This window comes from Dama dama, chromosome 19, assembly GCF_033118175.1.
Source record: "Dama dama isolate Ldn47 chromosome 19, ASM3311817v1, whole genome shotgun sequence".
NCBI lineage: Eukaryota > Metazoa > Chordata > Mammalia > Artiodactyla > Cervidae > Dama > Dama dama.
In genome coordinates, this window is record NC_083699.1 from 50976315 (window position 1) to 51001188 (window position 24874).

General features: G+C 48.0%; 1 protein-coding gene across 2 annotated transcripts in view; it reads left to right on the forward strand.

The window, feature by feature from the left end:
* The window catches only part of ADCY5 (adenylate cyclase 5), a 156723-nt gene that overhangs the window by 71273 nt on the left and 60576 nt on the right, over positions 1–24874 (forward strand). For both annotated transcript variants that reach the window (XR_009696986.1, XM_061167001.1), the window contains exons 2-3: positions 19403–19552; positions 23237–23358. Coding sequence is in view for 1 of the 2 variants with exons in the window: in XM_061167001.1 (XP_061022984.1) it covers positions 19403–19552; positions 23237–23358 (272 nt within the window). In the remaining variant the exon portion in view is untranslated. The remainder of the gene's footprint in view (positions 1–19402; positions 19553–23236; positions 23359–24874) is intronic.

A 24874-nucleotide genomic window follows, 5' to 3' on the forward strand; every position in this document is an offset into this window, starting at 1 on the left:
TCTGAAGCTGACTACAGTGACATGACTCAGTCCACACCACTTATCTCATAATAACCTAAGCTGGGACCTGAACCCAGGTCTTCTGACACCAGGTCCCATGTTCCCCCCCATACCACACATGCTTCATCCCTTGAGATAATGCAGAGCCCGTTCATTCTTTCCTCTGGGCCTCCGTCTCCCAGCTTGAGGAGTGCAGCCACTCTACTTCCTTCCGCCCTTGAGAATCCAGCCAGTCTGTCTGCTTTGCCTCTGGTCTTGTTTCTGGGCTCCGGCCCAGTACTTGTCAGGACCACTGCTTCGGAAGCCTTCCACTGTTTTTGAAGTGGTCTTCCCATCTTCACACCTCCAACCCCATCCTGCCTTCCCTCATCTTCTGTGCTCTGTGTGTTGTGGTTTCTCCTTTCTGTGCTGGACAAAGTGATGGGAGAGGAGGGGGAAGGATGGGATCAGGCTGCCAGTGGATGTTCCAGTCTAGAAATATCTGCTGTTTGCAGGTATGTTAGTGTAACAGAGAGCCGCCAGGATGCAGTCACTTTTAGAAGATGAGTGTTTCTTTCTCTGTCTCAGGTAGTTGTCCCAAAGTGACCCATTCTGGTCCATCCCATTAGGGTGTCCCACTACCCACAAGGCCGTTATCCTCATCTGTATGTCAAAGCTGGGTTGGGGAGCTGTCCATATTCAGCCCAGAAGATGGTAAAAGAAAGTGCTGGTCCAGGTGGGACAAGGGGCTTATCTGATGATAGAGAGGGAAATGGCATGGAAGTTGCACACATCGCTTCTGTTCACATCCCTTTGACCTGAGCATAGTCACATGACCACACCTGGCTGCAAGGTTGGCTGGGAAATACTCTAGCTGGGCAGCCTTATATCCAGCTACTGTGCAGTGTTTTGGTAAAGGGAGAGAATGAATTTAGGTGGACAACTAACAGTCTCTGTCATGATCTTTGAAACTATTTTTAAATATAATTTTTATTGGAGTATAGTTGATTTACGAGGTTGTACTGGTTTCTGCAGCACAGCAAAGTGAATCAGTTATACATACACATCTACCTACTCTTTCTAGATTCTTTCCCCACATAGGTCATTACGGAGTGTTGAGAAGCATTCCCTGTGCTCTATGGTAGGTGCTTGCTAGTAAACTGCTTTTACATACAGTAGTGTGTATCTGTCAATTCCAGTCTCCCAAGTTATCCCTCCCACCCCTCTTTTCCCACCAGGTAGCCATACGTTTGTTTTCTACATCTGTAACTCTATTTCTGTTTTGTAAATAAGGTCATTTGCACCATTTTTTTTAGATGCCGCATATTAATTTGAATGATATCATATGATATTTGTCTTTCCCTGGCTGACTTCACTCAGTATGGCCATCTCTAGGTCCTTCCATGTTGCTGCAAATGTAAAATTATTTTTTAATTAAAAAGTTAATTATCTACTCTAAAGGGACATGGTGGGAGGTTGTAGTGTGATCATCTATAGTCTACCAGGTGGCCCTCGAGCTGAAAGTACGTTTTTAGGAGTGGGGTGGGGGGGTGGTCAGTCTGCAGGTGGATACTTGCTGCCTTCTTCCCACCAGGTGGGGGGAGCTTTTTATAGGCTTGCATCAGTAATGGTTGAATTTAATTGCTCACCCTTCTGCACTCAGATCATGTCTCATGGGGAAGGAGTCTTAACTCTTTTGTCCCAAGAATTGGGCTCTTGGTGCCAGCCCTTCTTGGTGGGACAGCTGGGAGTCAGCATCGCCTGGAGCCAACTCTTGGTTTTCTCTCGGGGAGGCTGTCATGTCACAGAGAAGGCCCCTGAGTCCTAGGATGTCAGGGTCCTTACAAAGCAGCTGAGAGACGTGGAGTCATGTTCTTCTGTTTTACATAAGAAACCTCAGGGGACCCAGTAGACTTGCTGAGGCAGCCCAGCCTGTGAGGAGAAGGGCTGGCCCTGCAGCAGTCCAGGTCCTGGCTGTTCATCAAGCCTCATTTCCACATTATCTCATTTCTCCTCCCAGGTTCAGCCTCCAGGGATTCCCCAGTGATCTGCTCAAGGCTGGCCAGCCAGGCAGGGACCCACCAAGAAGACACCCAAGTCTCCTGGGTCCCACCCTGACAGAGCTGTCCACCCGCTCACAGGGACATGTAGACTTGCCTCCTCTGGTAGAAACCATCACCAAGCTCTTCGCAGCCATGGCAGTTAATGCCACATTTGTCTATCTTTCTTGGTCTTGTTTGTGTTTTATTTAATTCTAACTCAGGCCTTTGCGTTCCCGTGGGTAGGGGTCTTGTAACCTCCTCTTCCACCTTGTGCCTGTTGCTCAGTGTCAGAGGCAAAGACTGGGAGTCTGAACCGTCTTCTGACGTGAGCTGGGATAGTCAAGGCCTTGAAAGTGCCCCACAACCTTCAGTGTGGGGTTCACCCATTTATTCATTTAACAATCATTTACTGGTACTTTCTTTGTGTCAGCCTCTGCCCTGGAGGACGAGGATGTACTGGTGTGCAGAAGGAGGCATGGCCAGCCCTGGGAGGGCTGTCATCTAGTTCTCGCCCCTCCCGGCTACTCAGGGCATTGCTAGACCAACTTGTATTGCCTTACACCTGTAACATGTTTGCATCAGTAAAATCAGCAGGCATTTTAGAGTTATCTGCAGAAGTTCTGTGACTTGCCCAAAGTCACAAAGCTAGCACCCGGGTCCCCTGACTCCCAGTAAAGCACTCCTTCCGTGGTATCTCCTTGCCTGTCATTCTGGGGTAACCCCTGGAGCTGCCCGAAATCCCTGCTGAGGGATCTGGCTGAGCTGGGCAAGCCTGCCTTGTTCTGAACAGCCACAGGGTGACCTTGCATCCTGGGTCATTCACAGGGTGCCCAGGCCTTCCACACAGATAGACACAGCCCCATACATGTTCTGTACTCAAACCAAGGTTGGGTAAGCGGCTTGTTGGCAATTCCAGTTTCTCTTTGGCGTTTCTTTCTTCCTTCCAAATTCAGCAGAACTAAAATGGGGCCCTGGATGTGAGGATTGGAGGTGAGGACAGGCGGTGGGTGGGGAAGGTGTGGGGGGGAAAGGCACACTTCACCTGTGTGGGGTCAAAAGCCAATCTCAGTATTGGGGGAGGGGGTGCTCTTTTCCCGCCCCTGGATCCGATTCCAGCATTTTGTCAGCCCCTTCCCTCCACCTCCACAGCGTCATCCTCAGCTGTCACCAGAGCTCACCTAGAACAATGAAAGCTTGTCTGACTTTCCTGGAAGGGGGAGGACAATGCTGAGGGTGGAGGAACTTGGGGAGGTGGGGCTGGATAATTGTTCTCCAAGATGAGATTTTTGGAGGGGAGAAACTTCATTTGCACTCAGATTATAAATAAACTTCTAGCCCACAAAACTTCTTGCCAGGCCACAGAACAAACTCTGTCTTACCTCGGAGGTCAGAGAGCTGCATGAGAAGCAGTTTATGGGTGGCAAAGCCCCACCCAGCTTCTATAGAAAGCCTTGCCAAGGCATGCCCACCAAGCCAGCTTGTCCATCACACCCGACCCCTCTACCCCAACTCATGTCCTTGCTTTGTGTGGGAACATATCTATGTCTCCACGCTGCTTTGCACATGTGATTTCCCACAGCTTGGGGTGTATGTGGGAGGGGTCCTTGCCTGGCCTAGATTCTGAAGGACTCTGGCCTCCTCTGGGATCCCCCACAGATTCAGCCTGGGTCAGACAGGAGAGTTGTGTATGACTTACAGGTGTGACCGGCTGTCTTAAAGCTGCAACTTCCATGCTGAAGTGTTGGGCATTTTACTGCATTTCAGGAGAACGTGGGACAGAACATCTGAAATCAGATTTCCCAGAAAATCCTGCATGTGGCATCTCCATTCACAGTGCTCAGGATGGCTATGCTGCCAGAGCGCCCCAGGCCACAGCCACTCCATGGACTGTCCCAGTTGGCAGAGACCGTGGCCATCACCCATTGCCACTCCAGCTTTATAGACAAGGAAACTGAGGTCCATAGAGGAAAACTGACTTGCTTAGAGCCATAGTGCTTTTAATTTTTTTTTTTTTTTTTGGCAAATCCAGGAAGAGAACTTAGCTGCTGAAATCCCTAGTCCTTTCTTTACACCGTGCTACCTCTCGACATTCACTCATTGTTTTTAGGCTGCTCTCTCCTCCCATGGTTTTATTTATTTATTTTTATTATCTGTTTGACTGTGCTGGGTCTTAGCTGCAGCACATGGGATCTTCAATCTTTGTTGTTAGCATGTGGGTTCTTTAGTTGCAGCATGTGGGATCTAATTTCCTGACCAGGGATCAAATGCAGGCCCCTTGCATTGGGCATGCAGAGTCTTAGTTACTGGACCATCAGGGAAGTCCCCTCCCCATGGTTTTAAATTCATATACTTTCCCAAAGCTCCCAAGTTTCATGACATGATACAAGCATTGACATCCTCTCTTAATATAACCTTTTTTTAAAAAAGATTTTTTATTGGTGTTCTTTTGATTTACAATGTTGTGTCAGTTTCGGTATACACAGTAAAGTGAATCACCTATATGTGTGTTAAACATATATTCACTCTTTTTTAGATTTTTTTCCCTATATGTGTGCTCAGTCACTCAGTTGTGTCTGACTCTTTGTGACCCTCTGGGCTGTAGCCCACCAGGATCCTCTGTCCATGGAATTTTTCAGAAAAGAATCCTGGAGCAGGTTGCCATTTCCTAATCTTTGGATCTTCCCAACCCAGGGATTGAACTCTGGGAAGCCCCCATACTACACTATATCTTAGCCAATAGGCCATTACAGAGTATTGAGTAGAGTTCCCTGTGCTACACAGTAGGTTCTTATTAGTTATCTTTATTTTATACATAGAATGTATTTATTTTATACATAGAATGTGTTTATGTCAATCCCAATGTCCTAATTTATTCCCCCCCTTACCTCTTGGTGTAATACCTCAGTTTGTACCTGAGACCCCGTGTGAAAGCTTCCAGTCCCTTGGGGTCTTATGGTTGAGTCTCAGCCCCTAGAAACCCTCTCCTTTTCTCCTATGGATGTCATACTCCCAAAAGCCAGAGGGAGTGGTTGTCATGGGGCACACCATCTGAAGTCTGCTCTGAGCCTGGTAGATGAACAAATCTGAGTCTTTGGAAAGTGACCCCCTAAAGGGCAGGGAGGGAGGCCAGTCCCTCTGTGATCCAAAGGTGGGGCTCTAGGTCAGTTCAAGTGTCGAGTTCCAAACAGCAGTTGGGGAGTCTGCAGATCAGCCTGTGGTCTCTCCCACGTCTGCTGTGCCCCCAGCCCCTATTGCTTTGCTTCCCTTTGTTCTACAGCTGTGCTGTCCAACAGAAATATAATGAGAGCCACATACGTAACTTTAATTTTTCCAGTCACCAAAAAGGTTTACTTTTAAATGGGTGAAATTAATTTTAATAATGTATTTTTACTTCACCCAGTATCTCAAGAATATCATTTCAACAGGTAGTTAAAATAAAAAATTATTTCAAACTGGTGTGTATCGCTCAGTCATGTTTGACTATTTGCGACCCCATGGACTTCTCCAGGAAGTCCATGGAATTCTCCAGGCCAGAATAACTGGAGTGGGCAGCCATTCCCTTCTCCAGGGGATCTTCCCAACCCAGGGATCGAACCCAGGTCTCCTGCATTGTAGGCGGATTCTTTACCATCTGAGCCACCAGGGAAATTTGGCACTCACAGCACACCTCAGTTCAGATGAGTCACATTTGCAGTGCTCACAGCCGCGTGCAGCTGGGGGCTGCCAGTGTGAATGGCGCTGTCCTGCAGCTCAATAGATTCCTGTCCTCCTTTGTGTCTGTCATCCTCTCATCCCTCTGCCTTTGGGTAAATCAAATTCTCTCTCCTTTCCCTTCACTCTGTGCTCTCTCCTAAGAGTCACCTTCTCAGCCCCTATGACTTGAAGTGAAGTGAAAGTTGCTTAGTCTTATCTGACTCTTTGCAACCCTGTGGACCATAGCCCGCCAGGCTTATCTGTCCATGGGATTCTCCAGGCAAGAATACTGGAGTGGGTTGCCATTCACTTCTCCAGGGTATTTTACCAGGGATTGAACCTGGGTCTCCTACATTGCAGACAGATTTTTTACTATCTGAGCCACCAGGGAAAACCCTTTGCAGCCAGGACCCCTATTCTATCCTGTCTCCCTCAGAGGTCATGCATGGGGCCCTGACAACCTTGGACTCATAGTGCCTCATCCACCTCTTCCACAAACTCTTCCAGTTTAATGACTCCCTTCCAGTTAGCTTTGATGACACCACCTCACTCACTCCACTCACTGTGCAAACTTCCGTTCCCCTGGAGAGCCATTCCTGGTCCATGCTTGCTTGGGACCTCCCAACACACTGCTCCCCCTTCCCTTTGCAGGCCCCCAACCCCTCTGAGACCCTGGTCCTTCTCATCTGTGGCATTCCCCACCCCTCTCTCTCTCACACTGCGAGGCTTGTGGAGATCTTAGTTTCTTGACCAGGGGTTGAACCCATGCCTCCTGCAGTGGAAGCATGGAGTCATAACCACTGGACCACCACGGAATTCCCATCCCTACCTCTTTATTGGTCTCTCCACCCCTTGCACCTTGCCCTTGACTACTTCTTTCCCAGCTGTCCAATTATTTTTCCCTAACAGCAGCTCTGATCACGTTTCCCTGTTGACAGCCCACAGCATTAGAGATTGTAAGAACAGGGGAATATGCTTATGCTATAATGCTGAGTGAAAAAAAGCAGGACGCCAAATTATAGAAACAGTAAGATCTCAACTTTACAAAAGCAAAAACAAAAAACTGAGTAGATTAGAGAGGAAGGAAGTGAGGAAGCAGACAACATTGGTTGTCTTTGCGGGTGGTAAATTGATTTTTTTCCTATGATTTTGAAATTTTCTCTAATGAATGCACACTTTATAAATTGAAAAATTAATACATTTTTTATTTTGGGAAATGCAGCCACCAAGAGGTTTCAGTGCTTCCTGGATTATGTGCCAGCTCCTTACCCTGACATGGATGTCCTTTGTGATAAAGCTGTGAACCCCACCATGCCTCAGTTCCCCCTGAGGGCTCTGTCCCAGTCAGGGGTGACTTCTCATTCCCCAGACAGCCTTGCACTTTCCTCTCTCCACCCCTTAACTCAGGTTGTTTCTGCCACCTGGATGCACCTCTGCTATCATGCTGGTTGCCCAGATCCTGCCCACACCCCAAGCTCCATCTCCAGGACTAGCCTTCCAAGTCCCCACTGCCCAGACATGACTTCTTTTTCTTTTCCTGTTTGACTTATTCTGGCTGGTTGTGTAGGCATCTGAATTCTCATCTCTTCTATTTGGAAAAGAAGTTCCTTCATCCTGCCATGCTCAGAGTAAAAGCATGTATGTTTTTCCTCTTTTTAAAATAAACATATCACTTTTCTCTTTTAAGATTCATACACACGGTGAAAAGTAGAAAACTATTCAATGATCTAAAGAAAAAAGTAAAAAATACCTATAATCCCACTACCTAGAGACATCCTACCACTGTTAACATACATGTAGTTTGAGATTGGGATCATGCTGAATTTGCCATTCTGTATTCTCTTCTTATCCCATGTGACACTGTATTTTGAAAACCTCCCCATGATGTTGAATCTTCTTCAAATGAAATATTTGAAAGGCCTTGACATATTCCAGGGTATCAAAGCACCATAATTTATTTAACTATCCTCTAGTTGTTCAACATTTAACCATTCCCCATTTTTTAATTTTCTAATTATCCTTGGCTGTAAAACCCTGCCCGAGCTCCTGAGTCTCTGCAGCACAGATTCCTGAGAGGAGACCGAATCTGGGTCACGGAGTGTGAACATTTTTAAAGCTCTTCATACACATGACCAAAATGCTTTCCAGAAGGATTGTGTCTTCACATCCCCACTTAGGCACTGGAGGGTGCCTGTTCTATTGCATTCTTGCCAACATTATTCCCACAAAAAAATGCTCTGCTGGTTTAATGGGTGAATATTGTTTTCATTTTGTATTTTGTTGCCTATTGGTGAGGTTCACGTATCTCATATCATGTGTTTATGTCATTTGTAATTTTACTTCTTGGAAAAGCTTCTTCATCTACATTATCCATTTTTTCTGTTAAATTTTCCTGACCCAGGGGTTAACCCAAATTTTACTTATTCTTCGTTAATTTATAAGCCAGTTCATATATCAATAGTAAGAGTATTGTCTCCTCTGCCATATTTGTTGAGTGTTTGTGGAACTAACTTGGGGTTAGTGACTGCGAAACCTGCAAAGTTTGTGTCCTCCCAGCTGCTTCTGTGCATGTACTTGCCTCCACCACCAGACGTGGTGTCCTGGAGGCCAGGGGCTGGGTGACTGGAGTCCAGGTTCCCCAGTGCCCTGACACTGGGCTCTGCACTGGGTCCTCAGTCAGTAATTTTTTAATGAATTAAGGGAATGTCCTGTTCAAGCAAGTACTGTTACATGAAAGCTGCTTTTTTCCCTCTGGCTATGTGCATAAGGTCTGGGGGTTTCCTAGGAGTCAATAACCAAAGGTGACAAAAATAAAGTTTACAGTGTGGCCATTTCTCTCTAAGAGCACAGCTGTTCAAGTTACAGAATAAACTACCTCACTCATTATTGTCACTGTTTGTTCTGAATTTTAAGGGAATCAAAATCACAGCGTAATACCACTTCACCCCCACTAGGATGGCCATAATAAAAAAGATAGACACAGCAAGTTCTGGGGACGGTGTGGAGCATCATCAGCCATTGCTGATAGAAATATCAAAGGTGCAGCCCCTTTGGAAAACAATTGGGCAGCTCCTCAAAATATGTAACATAGAGTTACCGTGTGACCCAGTGTTTTAGTCCATCCAGGCTGCTATAACAAAATAGCAATACCGTAGCCTGAGTGGCTTAAACAACATTTATTTCTCACATTCTGGAGCCTGGGAAATCCAGATTCAAGTCACCAGGGTCTGGTGAGAGCCCACTTCCTGGGTCATAGATGGTCATTTTCTCACTGTGTCCTCACATGGTGGAAGGAGATTAGAAAACTCTATGAGGTCACTTTTGTAAGGGTGCTAATCCGACTCATGAGTGTGCCACCCTCATGACCTAATCACCTTCCCAAAACCCCACGTCCCAAAACCATCACATTAGGTGTTAGCATTTTAACATAAGCATTTAGGAGAAGGGGACATGAACATAACAGCCCATAACATCTAGCAATTCCACTCCTAGGTATATGCTCAAGAGAACTGAAAACATATATAGAAACTGTACATGGATGTTCTTAGCAGCATTATTCATAACAGTCAAAAAGTAGATACAACTCAAATGCCTATAACTGATGAAAGAATAAACAAAACGTGGCATACCTGTACTGTGGACTATTACTTGGCCATAGAAAGGAATGAAGTACTGATACATGCTAAACAGAGAAGAATCTTGAAAGTATTATGCTACGTGAAAACAGCTAGACACAGAAGGCTATTACATGATACGATTTATATGAATGTCTAGAACAGGCAAGTCCATCAAGACAGAAAATAAATTAGTAGTTGACAGGAGCTGGGGGCGGGAGTGGAGGTAGAGGTGGGGAATAGGCAATGATTAATGGGTGTGGGATTTCTTTAAGGGATGTTAATAACGTTCTGGAATTAGTGGTGAAGGCTGCACAACCTTGAGAATACATTAAAAGCTACTCTAAAAGGATGAATTCTTTGGCCAGAGAGTCCCCAACCTCTGGGATCTAATGTCTGATGATCTGAAGTGGAGCTGATGTAATAATAATAGAAATAAAGTGCACAATAAATGTAACGTGCTTATTAAATCATCCTGAAACCATTCCCTCAGCCTCCGGTTCGTGGAAAAATTGTCTTCCACAAAACCGGTCCCTGGTACCAAAAAGGTTGGAGACTGCTCTCGTGTGGTGTATGATCTCTACCAATGAAAAAATAATTAAAGAAAGCTCTGCTGGGGTAAGAATTGGCCTTATAAGACAGGCGATGGGCTGTTCTCACTCACAGTGGTGAGTTCCTTGGATAGAGCTGGGTTAGAGGCAGTGGCTGTGTGTAGGTCCCTAATCAGCAGCATGTTATGTGACCAGGATCTATAAAGAAGGCCTAAGGCACCTAGGAAGAGGGTGAAAGAAAGTTGAGTGTTCCTTTATTAAATAGAATCAAACAAAAGTGGACCTAAATTAAGTTGGGATAAATAACCGCTTAGTACAGTAGAACAGGACATGCTCTGAACTCAGAGTGAGAATCTGATTGAGTTCTGCTGCCGTCTTGCTGAGTGGCCGAGGCTCCTGCCTCGAGACTTAGTTCCTGCATTAGCAGGAGGAGGTGATACCACCCAACTTGCTTCTCTTAGAAGGATGCAGTGAGGATGCAATGAAATATGACCTGTGAAGGTGTTTAGAAGGTTGTAAATTGCTGCACCTAATCATTCTTAGATACATGTCCTATTTTAGTCTACTTTGTCTTTTCTAAATATGGATTAAGCAGATGCTAATTTTATTAATTTGTTTTTAGTAATAATAAAAGTATATTAAATAAACAGTATACTTTCGGAATCATACTGTAGATTGGTGATTTCCAGAGGCAATAAGTAGCCCATATGATAGGAGTAGTAAGAAGAAGGGGGAATGTGGCCCATGATGAGACTTGCAGAATCTTAATATCAACACAAGAGTCTGGGCTTTATATTACTGGTGGGCATTTGATCAGAAAAGTGTCTTGATATAAGGGGATATGATGATCTCTGACATAGAGGATAGTTGCAGAGAGGATTCCAATCTGAGTAAGATTGACAAGCTCCAGGCAGCTATATCCTAGCTGGAGAAAGGGGTGCCACCTGGGCAGAACCCCTAATAGGAAAGAAGAGAGCAGAGAGCCTGGTTTTGTTTGTCCAGAGCTGCTGAGACGGACCAGCCACCTCCATGAAAGAGGACCTCATCACAAAAGCCCCCAGGCAGAGATAATGTGGCTTTGATGGCAAAAAAAAAAAAAAAAAAAAAGGCATACAGCAATCTTTATTCTTTGTAAAGGAAAAATTTTTAAAGGCGCATCACTATGATGGAAAAAGTTAAAATATATATATATATTTTTTTTTAAGTCATTTAGCCTCTAATCATGCTTGGTAAAGTATACAAGGAGCCCTGCTGATATGCCTTCTGAGTATATATATTTTAAGATTATCCTTCTTTGATTTATTTAGTATCATAATAGGTTTCCACTGAGGTCCCCCAAGCTTCCCACCAGCACCGTTCAGGAGAAATGAAATCTGGGGCAGACAGAAGGAACCCTTCTGTCTTGTCAGCTCCTTTTATTTGGGAGTTATTTGGTTGCTAGTTTTGTGTGTTTGTAAACAGAAAAAGGACTAGAACAGAAAGGATCCTGCCTGTCTTTAGTGTGGAGTCCCAGTCACACTTGCAGAGTACTGCAGAGCTGGTCCTCAGCCCCTAGGGACTCTGAGATGCTCTTGCCCCCTGTGTTCAGGTGGGTGGATTTGAACAATCAGATTCCAGCTTTAGCTTGCACTTAAGTGAGGTGATTTCAGACCCTGATGTGAAGAGGAAGTACTGTTGTCTGTGCAGGAGCCTCTGAGAGTGGGAGACGACCTGGAAGAGGGAGTGGGGTGGAGAGGGAGCTGGGTCACCCTTAGTGTGCAAGGGCTCAGCCAATTCTGGGGGGTGTCAGAGCTGGGGGAGGACAGGTTGGAAAAGTCTCCCTGGTAAGGTTGCCAGTGAAAATATGGTCGCTCAGTTAAACTTGAATTTCAGATACATAATTTTTTACTATAAGTATGCTCCCACTAAGGACTTCCTTGTAACTCAAACGGTCAAGAGTCTGCCAGCAATGCAGGAGACCAGGGTTCTATCCCTGGTGTGGGAAGATCCCCTGGAGAAGATAATGGCAAGCCACTCCAATATTATTGCCTGGAGAATCCCATGGACAGAGGGATCTGGCAGGCTATAGTCTGTCGGGTTGCAAAGAGTCAGACACTACTGAGCAACTAACACACATGTTCCCACTATCGCACAGGACATACTTTAAAAAAAACCTGTTGTTTATCTGAAATTCAAATACAACTGAACATCTTGGCCCCTCACCCCAGTCACCTAATCTGGCTCCCTGGGGAATTCTGGCTCTCTATCTCCTTAACCCCCATTAGATAACCCTGTGAAGTACCTTGCAAGGCACCAGCTGACCTGTCCAGAACAGAACCCATGCATAATAGTAGATTGTGAAGAGGTCCTCCTAGTTATTTTCTTCTGTTCCAAACCCATTCATTCCTCATTCCTCTTTGCCTCTCACCTTTCTCAGTACTGGCAAACAGCAAGCCTATGGCAATGGGCCCATGGGGGTCCCCTGAATACTCAAGGGAGAAGAGGCAGCAGGCATGGCAGTGCCCAAGGCAAGCTGCTGGGAGCCCTTTCAGGCCTCACCACGGCGGCGCTGCACACCCTGAGCAGTAACTTCACTCGTGGCCAAATCAAACCTGCAGCCTGCAGACAGGAGAGATTGGGTTTCTGAAGTGCTGGGGATTTAGGAATGCCAGTGGACTTGTAAATATGCACAGGCACCTCCTCTGGGTTTCCACTTGGAGACCAGAATTCCAAACATTCCCCTCTGGTGGGGTTTCTCCTGGTGTGGTCCTGGGACCTCCCAGACCCAAACCATCTGCAGGGCTGGTTTTAAAAGCAGATGCTGAGGCCAGTGTAAGGCCTGAGGTTTGTTGTATTGTCAGGTGTCCCTGTTACTCCACCTGGTATGATGTAGGTATCCCTTCACACACACACACACACACACACACACACACACACACACACACATGCCTCTTTCATGTGGTTGGACATGTCCTGTGAAGTATGCACAGGGAAAAGCAACAAACCCTTAATTAGGCCTGTTTACCTGTTATTGTGACTGATACCTGTCATTATTTACTAGTTAAGTATTTTGCATAAGCATGTATGAAGGGGCTCAATATTTGATCATCTTTGTTAGTGGAGAAGAAAGCTGGTTAGCATTTGATTTGGACCCTCCTGCCTGAGGTGTGAGATCATTTTTAAGCTACAAACTCCTTTCTGGAAGACTGGAAGCAGAATTCCATCAGCTTTTACTGAAGCTTTCTCTTCATTCATAACCTTTGCGTCTGCACAGGGATCTTAGCATCTATTAAGATCTGGCACACAGATTCTCACCTTTGTGGTGGGTGTATGTGTGTTTGATGTATTAATCTCTTACGTTTTCACTCTCAGGTCCAGTTTGCCAAAATCACCCTTTCCAGCAGGCCTTTCTGAAGGCCTCTCACACCCAGCGCTCTCTCCTTGCTCACCCCATTGTATGTTTAGTCAATGGGAGAGAGGAACACTGAGGCATGCTAAGCTCAGCTGAGCCATTTGGACCCTACTGGGTTACAGCACATCGTTTTACCTGGATTTATACCCTCTGTTGCTATTGGCCTTCTGGCTGCAGGAAGAGTCCGATTACAGCAGGAGAGGCCAAGAGGATTAGTGCCGAGATACGCAGAGGCCAGCTGATAATTGCTTCGAGGGTCATGTCTCAAAAGAGACTCTGGTTCCTCTTTCTGGCCTCAGAGAGGAAAAGCTGCCCTTTCCCTGTCCAGCCGGCAACTCCTGTTCTCCCTGCTAGTCCCTCCTGGACTTTTACTCTTGTTCTTTTTTTTCCTTGGTGGCTCAGTGGTAAAGAATCCAGCTGCTAATGCAGGAGACATGGGTTCAATCCCTGGGTTGGAAAGATTCCCTGGAGGAGGAAATGGCAACCTACTCCAGTATTCATGCCTGGAAAATCCCATGGACAGAGTAGCCAGGTGGGCTACAGTCCATGGTGTCTCAAAAGAGTCAGACAGTGTAGCAACTAAATAATGAAAACAATTTGCATATAGTAGAATTTGGCTTCTCTGGTGTACACACACACACACACACATGCTCAGTCGTGTCTGACTCTTTGTGACCCAGTAGGCTGGAGCCTGCCAGGCTTCTCTGTCCATGGGATTTCCTAGGCAAGAATACTGGGGTGGGTTGCCATTTCTTACTCCAGGGGATCTGCCAGACCCAGGGTAGAACATGTGTCTCTTGTGTCTCTTGCACTGTTAGGCAGATTACCTCTGTGCCACCTGAGAAGCCCTCTCTGGTGTATCCTTCTTTGGATTTGACAAAGGTATATAGATGTGTAACCACCAACACAATCATGGTATGTAACAGTCCCATCACCCTGAAAGATCTCCTCTAGCCGCCCCTTTTGGTCAAACTCGCCCTGCCCCTGGCAACCACTGATCTGTTTTCAGCCCCTGAAGTTTTGCCTTTTCCAAAATGCCAAATAAATGGAGTCATTTACAGTATGTAGCCTTTTGAGTGTGGCTTCTTTCACTCAGCATAATTAACTTAAGATTCATCCATGTTATTATGTGCTATCATGAGATTGTTCCTTTTGAACATAACTTTGCTTGTGATTTGGGGAGATAGGAGTGAGCTTGCAGGTCAAGTGTATGTATGAGAAATACCAGACTGTTGCCAACATGGCTGTACCATTTTTCATTCCTACTAGCAAGGTATGAGAGTTCCAGCTGCTACACCCTCTTATCAGTACCAGTGTTGGCAGTTCTTTCTTCTTTTCATTTTATAAAAATATTTATTTTTATTTATTACTTATTTCTGTGCACTCTGTGCTCTGGGAAAAACTGGCAAAACAGGGCTTCATATAGTTAGATCTTTTTAGGAGAAGATTTTTTGAGTCCCAATTCTTGCATATTCTATACCTAGAGAAACACTGAAAAGTGAAAGTGAAGTTGCTCCGTTGTGTCTGACTCTTTGTGACCCCATGGACTATAGCCTACGAGGTTCCTCCATCCATGGAAATTTCCAGGCAAGAGTACTGGAGTGGGTTGCTGTTTCATTCTCCAGGGGATCTTCCTGACCCAGGGATTGAACCCAGGTCTCCAGCATTGCAAGCAGACAATTTTACCATCTGAGCCGCCAGGGAAGCTCAGAGAAACACTGACATAATTAATGGTGACATCTGCTTTGGCTATTAAGGAGAATTTTACAATTAAAAGTCAAAATAAAGTAGCTATGGTTCAGACATCCAAGGAAATAACTAGGTGATACCATGGGTGTAATTTCAGACTAGACCTTGTATTTCTAAACACTTGAGTTTTCTGAGTGTTAGGCTTGGATGCCACAAAACATTCTCAAAACAATGTCTGCTGACAGCTAGCAACTACAGCCTTACTTTTTATAAAACTAGGCAACTGGCTACCTAGCTACAAGTCTCCCCAAAGTGCCTGGTCCAGACTGGGTTTCAGACCTATGCTTCTGTAAAGAAATGAGATTTATTCTGTCAGTTAAGATTCCAGTTGTCATTCCTCCAGGTACTTCTAATTCTGTTACACCAAAATGACAAACCAAGGGATTGAGATTTTAATCATACAAGACTCAGATCTAGAACTTGGAACTCAGAAATACTTCCAATTCTGTGTCTATTCTCCAAACTGAGGCAGTCTTATGCCCCATTTTAACAGGAAGTTATCAGAGTCCTGGGCTTTCCTGGTGGCTCAGATGGTAAAGAATCCACCTGCAATGTGGGAGACCTGAATTTGATCCCTGGGTTGGGAAGACCCCCTGGAGGAGGGCATGGCAGGCAGTCCACTCCAGCATTCTTGCCTGGAGAACCCCATGGACAGAGGAGCCTGGTGGGCTACAGTCCATGGGGTTGCAAAGTCGGACACGACTGAGCAGCAAAGCACATTATTTATTTGGCTGCTTTTGGTCTTAGTTGTGGCACACGGGATCTTTGTTGCATCATGAGGGATCTTTCGTTGAGGTATGCAGACTCTCTAGTTTTGGCACGTGGGCTCAGCAGTTATGGCATGTGGGCTTAGTTGCTCTGAGGCTTTTGAGATCTTAGTTCCCGACCAGTGATCAAACCCATGTCTCCTACACTGCAAGGCAAATTTTTAACCACTGGACCACCAGGGACATCCTTATTTTCATTTTTTTAAATTTAATTTTATTTTAACCATTTTAATAGTGTTTAGTAGTATCTCATTTTTTTAATTTGCATTTTCTTAATGGCTAATGATTTCCATCTTTCTCTGTGTTTGCCATCCTTATATCTTCTTGGTAAATTGTCTACTTAAATATTTTGCTCTTTTAAAAAGTGGTTTGAGGGTTTTTTTATTTTTGATTTGACAGCTCTTTGTGAATTTTGGATACAAGTCTTTTAATCAGATATGTGATCTATAAATAAAATTTTCCATTCTATAGCTTGTCTTTTCATTTTCTTAACAGTGTCTTTTGAAGGCAACTGTTCTTAATTTTGATGATGTCTAATTTATCAATTTATCTTTTCTTTTATGAATCATGTTTTGCTGTGGTATATAAGAAATTTTTGCCTAATCCAAAGTCTTGTGTTTTCTTCTGGAAGTTTAATAGTTTTAGGTTTTACATTTAGGCCTATGAACTGTTCTGAATAAATTTTTGTAACGTTTTGTGAGATTTGAGTTCATCATATGAATATTCAATTGTTCTAGCACCATTTGCTGCAAAAGATTATCCTCCTCCATTTAGTTGCCTTTGTATATTTGTCAAAAATATATAACACCTTTATTTAGGTGTGATAGATGATTTGCAGGCATTTCCCCCCATTCTATGGGTTGTCTTTTCACTTTCCTAATGGTTTCTTTTGAAGCACAAGTCTTCTTAATTTTGATGAAGTGCAATTTATCTTTTCTTCTTTTATCATTTGTGCTTTTGATGTAATGTCTAAGAAATCACTGCCTAATCCTAGGTCATTAAGATGTATTCCTATGTTTTCTTCTCAAAGTTTACAGTTATAGCTTTCATATTTAGGTCTTTGGTCCATTTTGAGTTAATTTTGTATATGGTATGTGGTAGAGTCTCCTATCTCATATGGGATAGCAAGTTTGCTGAAAAGACTATTATTTTCCCATTGAATTGTCTTGGTATCCTAGTCAAAACTCAGCAAATCATAAACATAAGGGTTTATTTCTGGACTCTCAATTCTGTTGCACTGATCTATATTTCTTTTGTTAGAACAGTACTGCACCAGTTTAATTACTGTAGCTTTATAGGAAGTCTTGAAATTGAGTAGTATAAATCTTCCAACTTGGTTCATCTTCAAAATTATTTTGGCTATTGTAGTTGCTCTCTCCAGGGATACTCTGTCTCATGTCTGCCAGCCTCACCAAACATGCCCCTCACCCCAAGCCCAGGTTTCCCAGAGATCTCCCCTTGCCCTGTGCTCCCCTCTACTCCCTTTTGCTTGGCATGATTCAGTTTCTGCTTCCTGTTGCTGGCTCTCTGTCAGTCGTGACCACTTAGCTCTTCAACTGGACTATAAGCTTCTGTATATCAGAAGTCTTCTTTGCTTGTAACAAACTGGTTGGATTTTTCTCTGTGATGTGTTTATATAAAATGACAGTGGCAGGATTCTGGGGTGAATGGGGTTGGGGTGGGGGGATATGAGTCATCAGCCGAGTTGATAGGACTGGTGATCTGAGTCTGCCCCCTCCCTGAAGGCTCCTCAGGGAGGTATCTAGGGGTGTCCAGGAGGTGCTTGAGGGGAGTCCACAGTGTCTTTCAGCCAGAACACTAGAGTCTATCATGCAGTTGAGGAAGGAGCAAGACAGAGATGGGAGAGGAAAGGTTTCTTTGTGCGTCGACTGGGGACAGACATGGTGTGGGTCGTCTCCAGGGAAAGATGGCACTGCCTTCAGCTTGAAGCCTACATTGCTATGGGCCTGAGAGCCTGGGTGGAAGTCAGGGCCACCTCGGAGGGTGGGTGGGGTGGGGAAAGCTTTCAGGTAGAAGGCAGAGCAGCGCCAAGGACAGGACTTCTACATCCAGAGAAAAAGAGGACCCTGGAAGAAGCGTGTGGGAGCTGCTGCCGATCACTGCCTAGCAACTGAAGTCTCAAGGGGAGGCTCTTTGGGATCCAAATGGATAAGTGAACTGGAGACCAATGGAGGGCTCTCAGTGAGGATAGGGTGGAACCACAGCAGAAGGCGCAGGCCCAGCCGCGCTCCCCTGCAGCAGTTGGGACTAAGAACTATGTATTTGGAGGGAGTGATTGAAGCCCAGAAAGCTGAGCCTGTGTGGCTTCTGTCTGATGTGGCCTGAGTCAAGGGCAGGACCAGAATCCCGTCACGCAGACTACCCAGGAATTGTACCTGCCAAGAGCGGTTTTGGCCAAACAGCACCTTTTGTTGTTCAGTTGCTCAGTTGTGTCAGACTCTTTGCAACCCCATGGACTGCAGCAAGCCAGGATTCCCTGTTCTTCACTATCTCCTGGAGTTTGCTCAGACTCATGTCCTTTGAGTCGGTGATGCAATCCAACCATCTCATCCTCTGTGATCCCCGTTTCCTCCTGCATTCAATCTTTCCCAGCATCAGGATCTTTTCCAATGAGTTGGCTCTCCACATCAGGTGGCCAGAGTATTGGAGCTTCAGCTTCAGCATCAGTCCTTCCAGTGAATATTATGGGTCAATTTCCTTTAGGATTGACTGGTTTGATCTCCTTGCTGTCCAAGGGACCAGATCCGGAATGTGCTCTGTCAACTAGCTTTTGTGTGTTGTGTTGTGTTTTCTCTTATTTTTTCAGTGAATATTGCTTTCAAAAGAACTCCAGCCTTATCTCTGTGACCTGATGACAATGGTGTCTCTCTGCACACATCTCTGACAGCACAGAGATGGGCGTCCGTGTGGAGTGGGGGTGAAGGAGGATGTCCACCAACTGGTGTGTTGGGGGGAGGGTCATCAGGAGGCCCTGGTGCTGGTGTAGAGAAGGAGATGAGACCTGTGTGGACCCCGATCCCTGCTGGCTGGGGACTTCGTCCTCCCCTCCATCCCCAGAGGACTTGACATAGTGCTGCGCATCAGTAGCTATTTGCTTCTTGGAGCTGATCCCTGATCCCCTTAGCCAGCTAAGGCTTCTCCGTGAAAGAGCAGTCCTTTGTCCTGTGTGGACCCTGTCACTCTTTCAAACAATGAAGTCCTATCCCCCTCAAGGAAACTTCCTTGCAGTGGCCTTGCCACCCCAACACCCACAGCTCTGACACAGCATCCCCAGGACACCTAACCTTGTCGCCTTTGGTACTATGGACACAGCCAGGGTAATCATTCTGTGACTCAGCATCCTTAGGGCCATATTCTGTCGCAGGCCAGCCAAGCTCTGGACTCTGAGGACATCAGGGAGCCCGACTGATTGCACTTGGCTGCTCCCAGTAGTTGGCTGTAGGTGGGAGCCCTTGGCATCTCTTTGCTGGCAACTAGGTGTGTGTTTGCTACAGTGGGACCTGAGGGCTCCGAGCCCTGGGAGTGGGAGGGTCGTGGTTGGGGTGCCAGTGCCCGCTCCAGGCCTCAGCTCATGTCCTCATCTCTCCCTCTGCAGCTCGTCTCCAATGTCCTCATTTTCTCCTGCACCAACATCGTGGGTGTGTGCACCCACTACCCGGCTGAGGTCTCGCAGAGACAGGCCTTCCAGGAGACCCGGGAGTGCATCCAGGCGCGGCTCCACTCACAGCGGGAGAACCAGCAGCAGGTGGGTGAGGCCCTCCTGCCCCGCGCGGCTGCCCAGCTGCTGCCTGCCCGCCAGCGATGCTGAGGGCAGCTGTCCAGCCCCTCCTGGGCGGGGGCCCAGGCCATGGGGGATGTTTCCTCTGGAGGGTGCCCAGCGTTCTTGGCTCTGTGGGAATGCTCTCAAGAAGCTTTGGAGAATGAGCTTTGGGCTCAAGCTTTGGGCTGAGAGTGCCTCCTCAGCCTCCTTGTGGTTTGCACTCAAACCAAGCACCCAGGCCCTGGGAGGCAGGAAGCAGCCCTCCCTCCTGCCCCCAGGGCTGATGAGCTGGATGATAAGAGCATCAGCATTCCCTCCTGGGATGAAGGTGGTCCCTGGGGAGGGGGAGGGAGGAGGAGAGAAGCTGTCAGCCCCATGATGCCCTCACTAGGCACTTACTGTGTGCTGAGTTCTGGGGTCTGGTTAGTTCAAGAAAGGAAGACGACCATGTCTCACCCTAAACCTCAGCCTCAGGACTCCAGGGCTAGGAAGCAGGTCACTCATTCGGGCCACAGACTCGGGGGCTTCTCTCCATGAGCCCCAGGCAGAGGGACCTGCCCCGCTGTGCCCCTCTGGCTGAGGGTAGGGTGGGGACTGAGGACTTGTCAGGGTTCCCTGCCTAGCATCCTGGGGGCGTCCTGTTCAGGGTTCAGGTCTGGCCAGGTCGCCCCTGTGTCTTCTTGTGTGTGTGAACTGGATAGAAGCTTGGAACTCTGAGGCTGCACAGGGTACACTGCTCCCAAACGGCAGGCCTGGAGGGAGACCTGGGGGCAGGAAGCAGGCAGGCCGGCCAGGTGCTGGGGCTCCCACTGGGCTGGGACTCATCCTGGCTCTCAGAGGTAAGGTCACTACCCAGGCCGGAGGGGCCTCGCTCTATTCTTAGGCTGGCGGCCCCCCACAGCCTGCCCAGACGCTGGCGGAGTTCTGTTCTGTGTGCGCACTGTGTCAGGCGGGTGTAAACATGGAAGGTCCGCCTTTGATCGTGAGGACAGGGAGCCAGAGGCCTGGCCAGCAGCGCAGGAGTCACGTGCGCCCTCCTGCCTGGGTGCTCCACGGGCCCCCCACGAGCTCAGTCCCCACGAGCGCAGCGTTCATCACAGGGTGAGGCACCCCTCTGCCTCTGTCTGGGTTCAGTCTAGGGACTTACAGTGACCTGGCTGGTGACATTCAGACGGCTGAGCCAGGGGGCAGAGTTCCAAGGTGTCTCTCCAGGCCCCCCACCCCCAGTCATCGCCTGCCCCCTCTTCCCTTCCAGCCCTGCGCCTGGCCGCTGTGCCTGGCCAGGCCCCCAGCTCAGGCTGTCCCAGCTGAGGCCAGGCCTTCCCGTGCGTTCTGTTGGTCCCATCTAGGCTCCCGGCCCAGTTCTGCAATGAAACTCATTCCCAGGGGTGTCCCTGAGTCTTCCCACTGTCTCTTCTTGACACGGCTACCTCACTTCTGCACCCTGCTCACCCCCAAGCCCCTGTCTGCCTCAAAAGCCCCTTCTCTCATGCCCGTATCAGGCCCCAGCATCACTTACCTGAGATCAGGATACCTTCCCGCCCCTTCTGGGTTAGGGAGTGCCTCCCGCCCCCCTGCCCTCCCACTCCTGGACCTTACCCTTTTGCAGTAAAATTAGCATTTATAGCATTTACAGTTCATCACAGTTTACTTGTGCTGGCCCTGGCCAGACTGGACATTTCAGCAAATCCACAGGGATCTTGGTTGCGGGAAGGGGAATATGTTCACCATACCGTGTTTCAGGTCAGGGAGGGGAGGCCTGCTTCCAGAGGACAGGCACTCCTCACCCAGCCACGGCCCAGAGTCTGGCCTCCTCTGCCCTCTGCAGAAAGGGGTGCTCTTAGATCCGAGGATGCTCCTCAGTACAACCTGATGAGGGGATCCAACACTGTTCCCCACCCATCCCCTGCCCACTCCTCCTTGTCCTCAGTCCCAGAACTAGTTGGAAATGTAGGAAGGTCTCTCATGAATCGAAAAAATTTGTTGCACGCTTTCTCCCAGTCATCCTATATTTCCACAGAATTGTCCTTTCATTTGTATTTTTATCACCAGTAGCTGTTTATGGAGAGTTCAGTGAATAAGAGATGGCCTGTAATGGCCGTGTCCACTGATGGAGGTCCTGACCGGAGGTCAGGCCGGTCCACAGAGAGCACCATTCCTCACTAGTTTACCAGAGCTTCCTGAGCATAAGACTGTCTGTTCTAAGCCCAACAAGACACATTCCCACCCTCAGGAGGCCCCAGTGACAGGCTGAAATGCAGAGTAATGGGGGACTCTACAGGAAGGCCCAGGGTGGCAAGGGAGGCTGGCAGCTGGAGCCAGGACCCTCCTTCTGGGAAGGGGGTGAGCCCAAGGAAGGGTAGCAGCATGTGTGAGAATGGTGATTCTAGCTGAGGAGCAAGGCCTTGACCTTGGTGACCCGGAGTGCCATGGGCAAAGGCAGGGGACTTGAGAAGAGCCACCGGGAGGGTGAGTGTGGTGTGGGCATGATGTCAGTGCTGGTGGCAAGGTATCAGGCGGGCAGCTGAAGACCTGGGGACCTGGCCCAGGGAGTGGCTTGGGAGGTGACCAGGGGAGGTACTGGTGGAAGCCTTGCTCCCTGAGGCCAGGAGTGAGCAGGAGGAGGACAGAGGTGGGGCAGGAAGGAGGGAGGGGAACTACACAGGTGCAGGAGAAGAAGTCTTAGGGCCTCGGGAAGGAGTGGCCAGCTTCCGGTGCTGGGGGATGGGAGGGAAGATGAAAGGGCTGCGGGCAGCCGGGAGGAAAGGCTTCAGATGAGAGGATTTGTGAGTGAGCCTGGCAGAGCGTCTGGCGTGGCGAGGGGGCTGCAGAGGATGCAGGTGGAGGCTGCATACCCTGGGGGCAGCTGAACCTCTCGGAGCAGGCAGGGCCCAGAGAACTTAGAGAGGAGGCCACATCCAGACTCCATCAAGGGCTGACGTGACCCTCCCCCACTTCCCAAGGTGGCCCTGGCTCTTCTCCCTGCTTCCCTCCAATTTCCCCTTCAGCTGATCTTAATTTCCCAGTTTCTCAAGTCAGGGAGCTTTCCCATCCTCCTGGGCCAGCATCCCGTGAAAATGGAGCGCATCATCCTCCAGTCCCCACGAAGTCTTCTGTGACCACCCCACTTCTCCCTAGCCTCAGACAGGTCCCCCTGCTCAGTGCCCCATAGGACCTGTAACGCAAGAGACTGGGAATTTGTGAAGCGGAACCTGGCCTGTCTCCTTCACAGTTATCACTCCTGGCACCCAGCATGATGCCTGGAACATGGTCAGTTCGCAGTGAATATTTGATGACCGAATTAATCTAATCTAAAGCTCCAGCAACCCTACCTCCATTTATATAAGCAACTGGAGGCTCAGAGAAGTTCACTTCTTTGCCCAAGGTCTCTGACCCAAGGTGCTTAGTATTACAGGCTCACCAGGAGTGCTTTTCCCCATGTAACCGAAGAACCAGGAGGTGTCCCAGGGAGATGGGGGCCAGGTGGCCCTGAGGCATGTCTCTGCCCCCAGCATGTGCAAGTGTTAGCCCCCTGCATTTGAGGAGAGCCTGAGAGGTTTTCCAGGGCCCTGCAGTGGGGACACAGGTGTGAAGGAGTGAAGCCTGGGGAGGGGAAGGGACTGCCAAGTTGGGGAGAGGCTATGATGAAAGCATCTGCTTCCCCTCCAGGAGCGGCTCCTGCTGTCTGTCCTTCCCCGTCACGTCGCCATGGAGATGAAAGCAGACATCAATGCCAAACAGGAGGATATGATGTTCCATAAGATTTACATCCAGAAACATGACAACGTGAGGTAGGGGCGAGGCTGGGGGGCGAGGGCAGGGTGGGAAGACTGAATCCCATAGGAGATGGCATGTCCCTTCCCTTCACTTCAAGAGGGCACAGCCCAACCAGGAGGTCTGGTGGCTTTGGAATGTGTGTTGTCTGGGGCACCCCAGCCCTGCCCCTCTAGGTCTGTTAAGTGAATTAGTACTGTGGGGAGGAGGTGAGGCTGCAGGAAGGAGGAGAAAGGAGAAAACAACACCACCAGCTGTTGGAGAAACCCCTAGCCTAACAAGGGAGGCAGAAAGCACAGACTTGGGACCTCAGTGTCACCATCATCATCTCAATCTCCACCAGCATCCGGCATCTCTGGCAACCTCCATGCCTTCTAAGCCAGTGTGTGCCAGGCACTGCACCAGGCGTTATCCACCTCGTTGCTAATCCTGTCAGGAGACTGACAACCCTGCAGGGTGGGGACCCTTATCAGCATCCTCTGTTTAGAGAATGAGCTCAGAGTGGCTGAGACCCTTGCCCAAGGTCACTTGGCAGGGAGCGATAGAGCAGGGTGCACCGAGATCGCCCCTCCCCGCCAAAGCCCATGTTCCTTTTACTGCCTGCTTGCTGCTTCCCTAGACAGAAGCGCTAACAGCAGGGACATGCAAACAGATGTAGATTAATAGAGTGCAAAATCTGCTTCTGCGTTCCACGGGGACATGAAGTGATACAGTGGCCTTCATCCAGCATGGCTTCCTGGAGAGTCCGCTAATCCTCCCATATGCCCAGAAAAGGAGCTGCTGTGTTTGCCTTTGGGCGGGTTCTTCCCTCCCTGCGTGAGTTTTCCTAGGAGTCCTTGAAAGCTGACACAAAGACAACCTTCTGGAGCTTTGGGCTGAATTTTCAATAAAGGGGTTAAATAAAATAATTAAACCATTGTGCATGGATAAACACACAAACACACACTAATATGTATCCATAGAGTCAGATGAGGCTGATGGTGGGATGGGGAGTAGGCATGTGTTGTCCTGTGGAGTGGGCAGAACTGCGCAGTTCCCAGTGTGCCCCAAGACTGCCCGTCCTCCCGGTGTGTCCTCCATCCACCTCCCAAAACAGATCTGAAGCCTTTGGAAAGAAAAAGTACATGCAGACCATATTTTCCTCAGTTTTCAAAGTATCCCACCCCTCTGACGCCCATCCACACTTCACCTTCAGGCAGGGAGATCATGGCCAGCGGCAGCCTTGGACTCTCAGGGAAGAAAGCCACCCTGGCTGAGTCTCCACGCCCAGGAGGTGTCCTGAGGGGCTGTGGGCTCAAGTGTGCTCCATTCAACATGATGGTGGGGTCCAGGCCTTGAAAGGTGGTGCTGATTTGAGGGTTTCTCTGCTCATCTCCTCATACCTGCCTCTGTCCTCATGTGGTAGGGTAATCACTAACAACAGCTAATACCTATATAGAGTTTTCATTAACCCAAGCACTGTTCTAAGCACTTTTGTATATGCACTTAATCCCCACAACAAATATAAGATGTTGGTACTATTATTATCTCCTT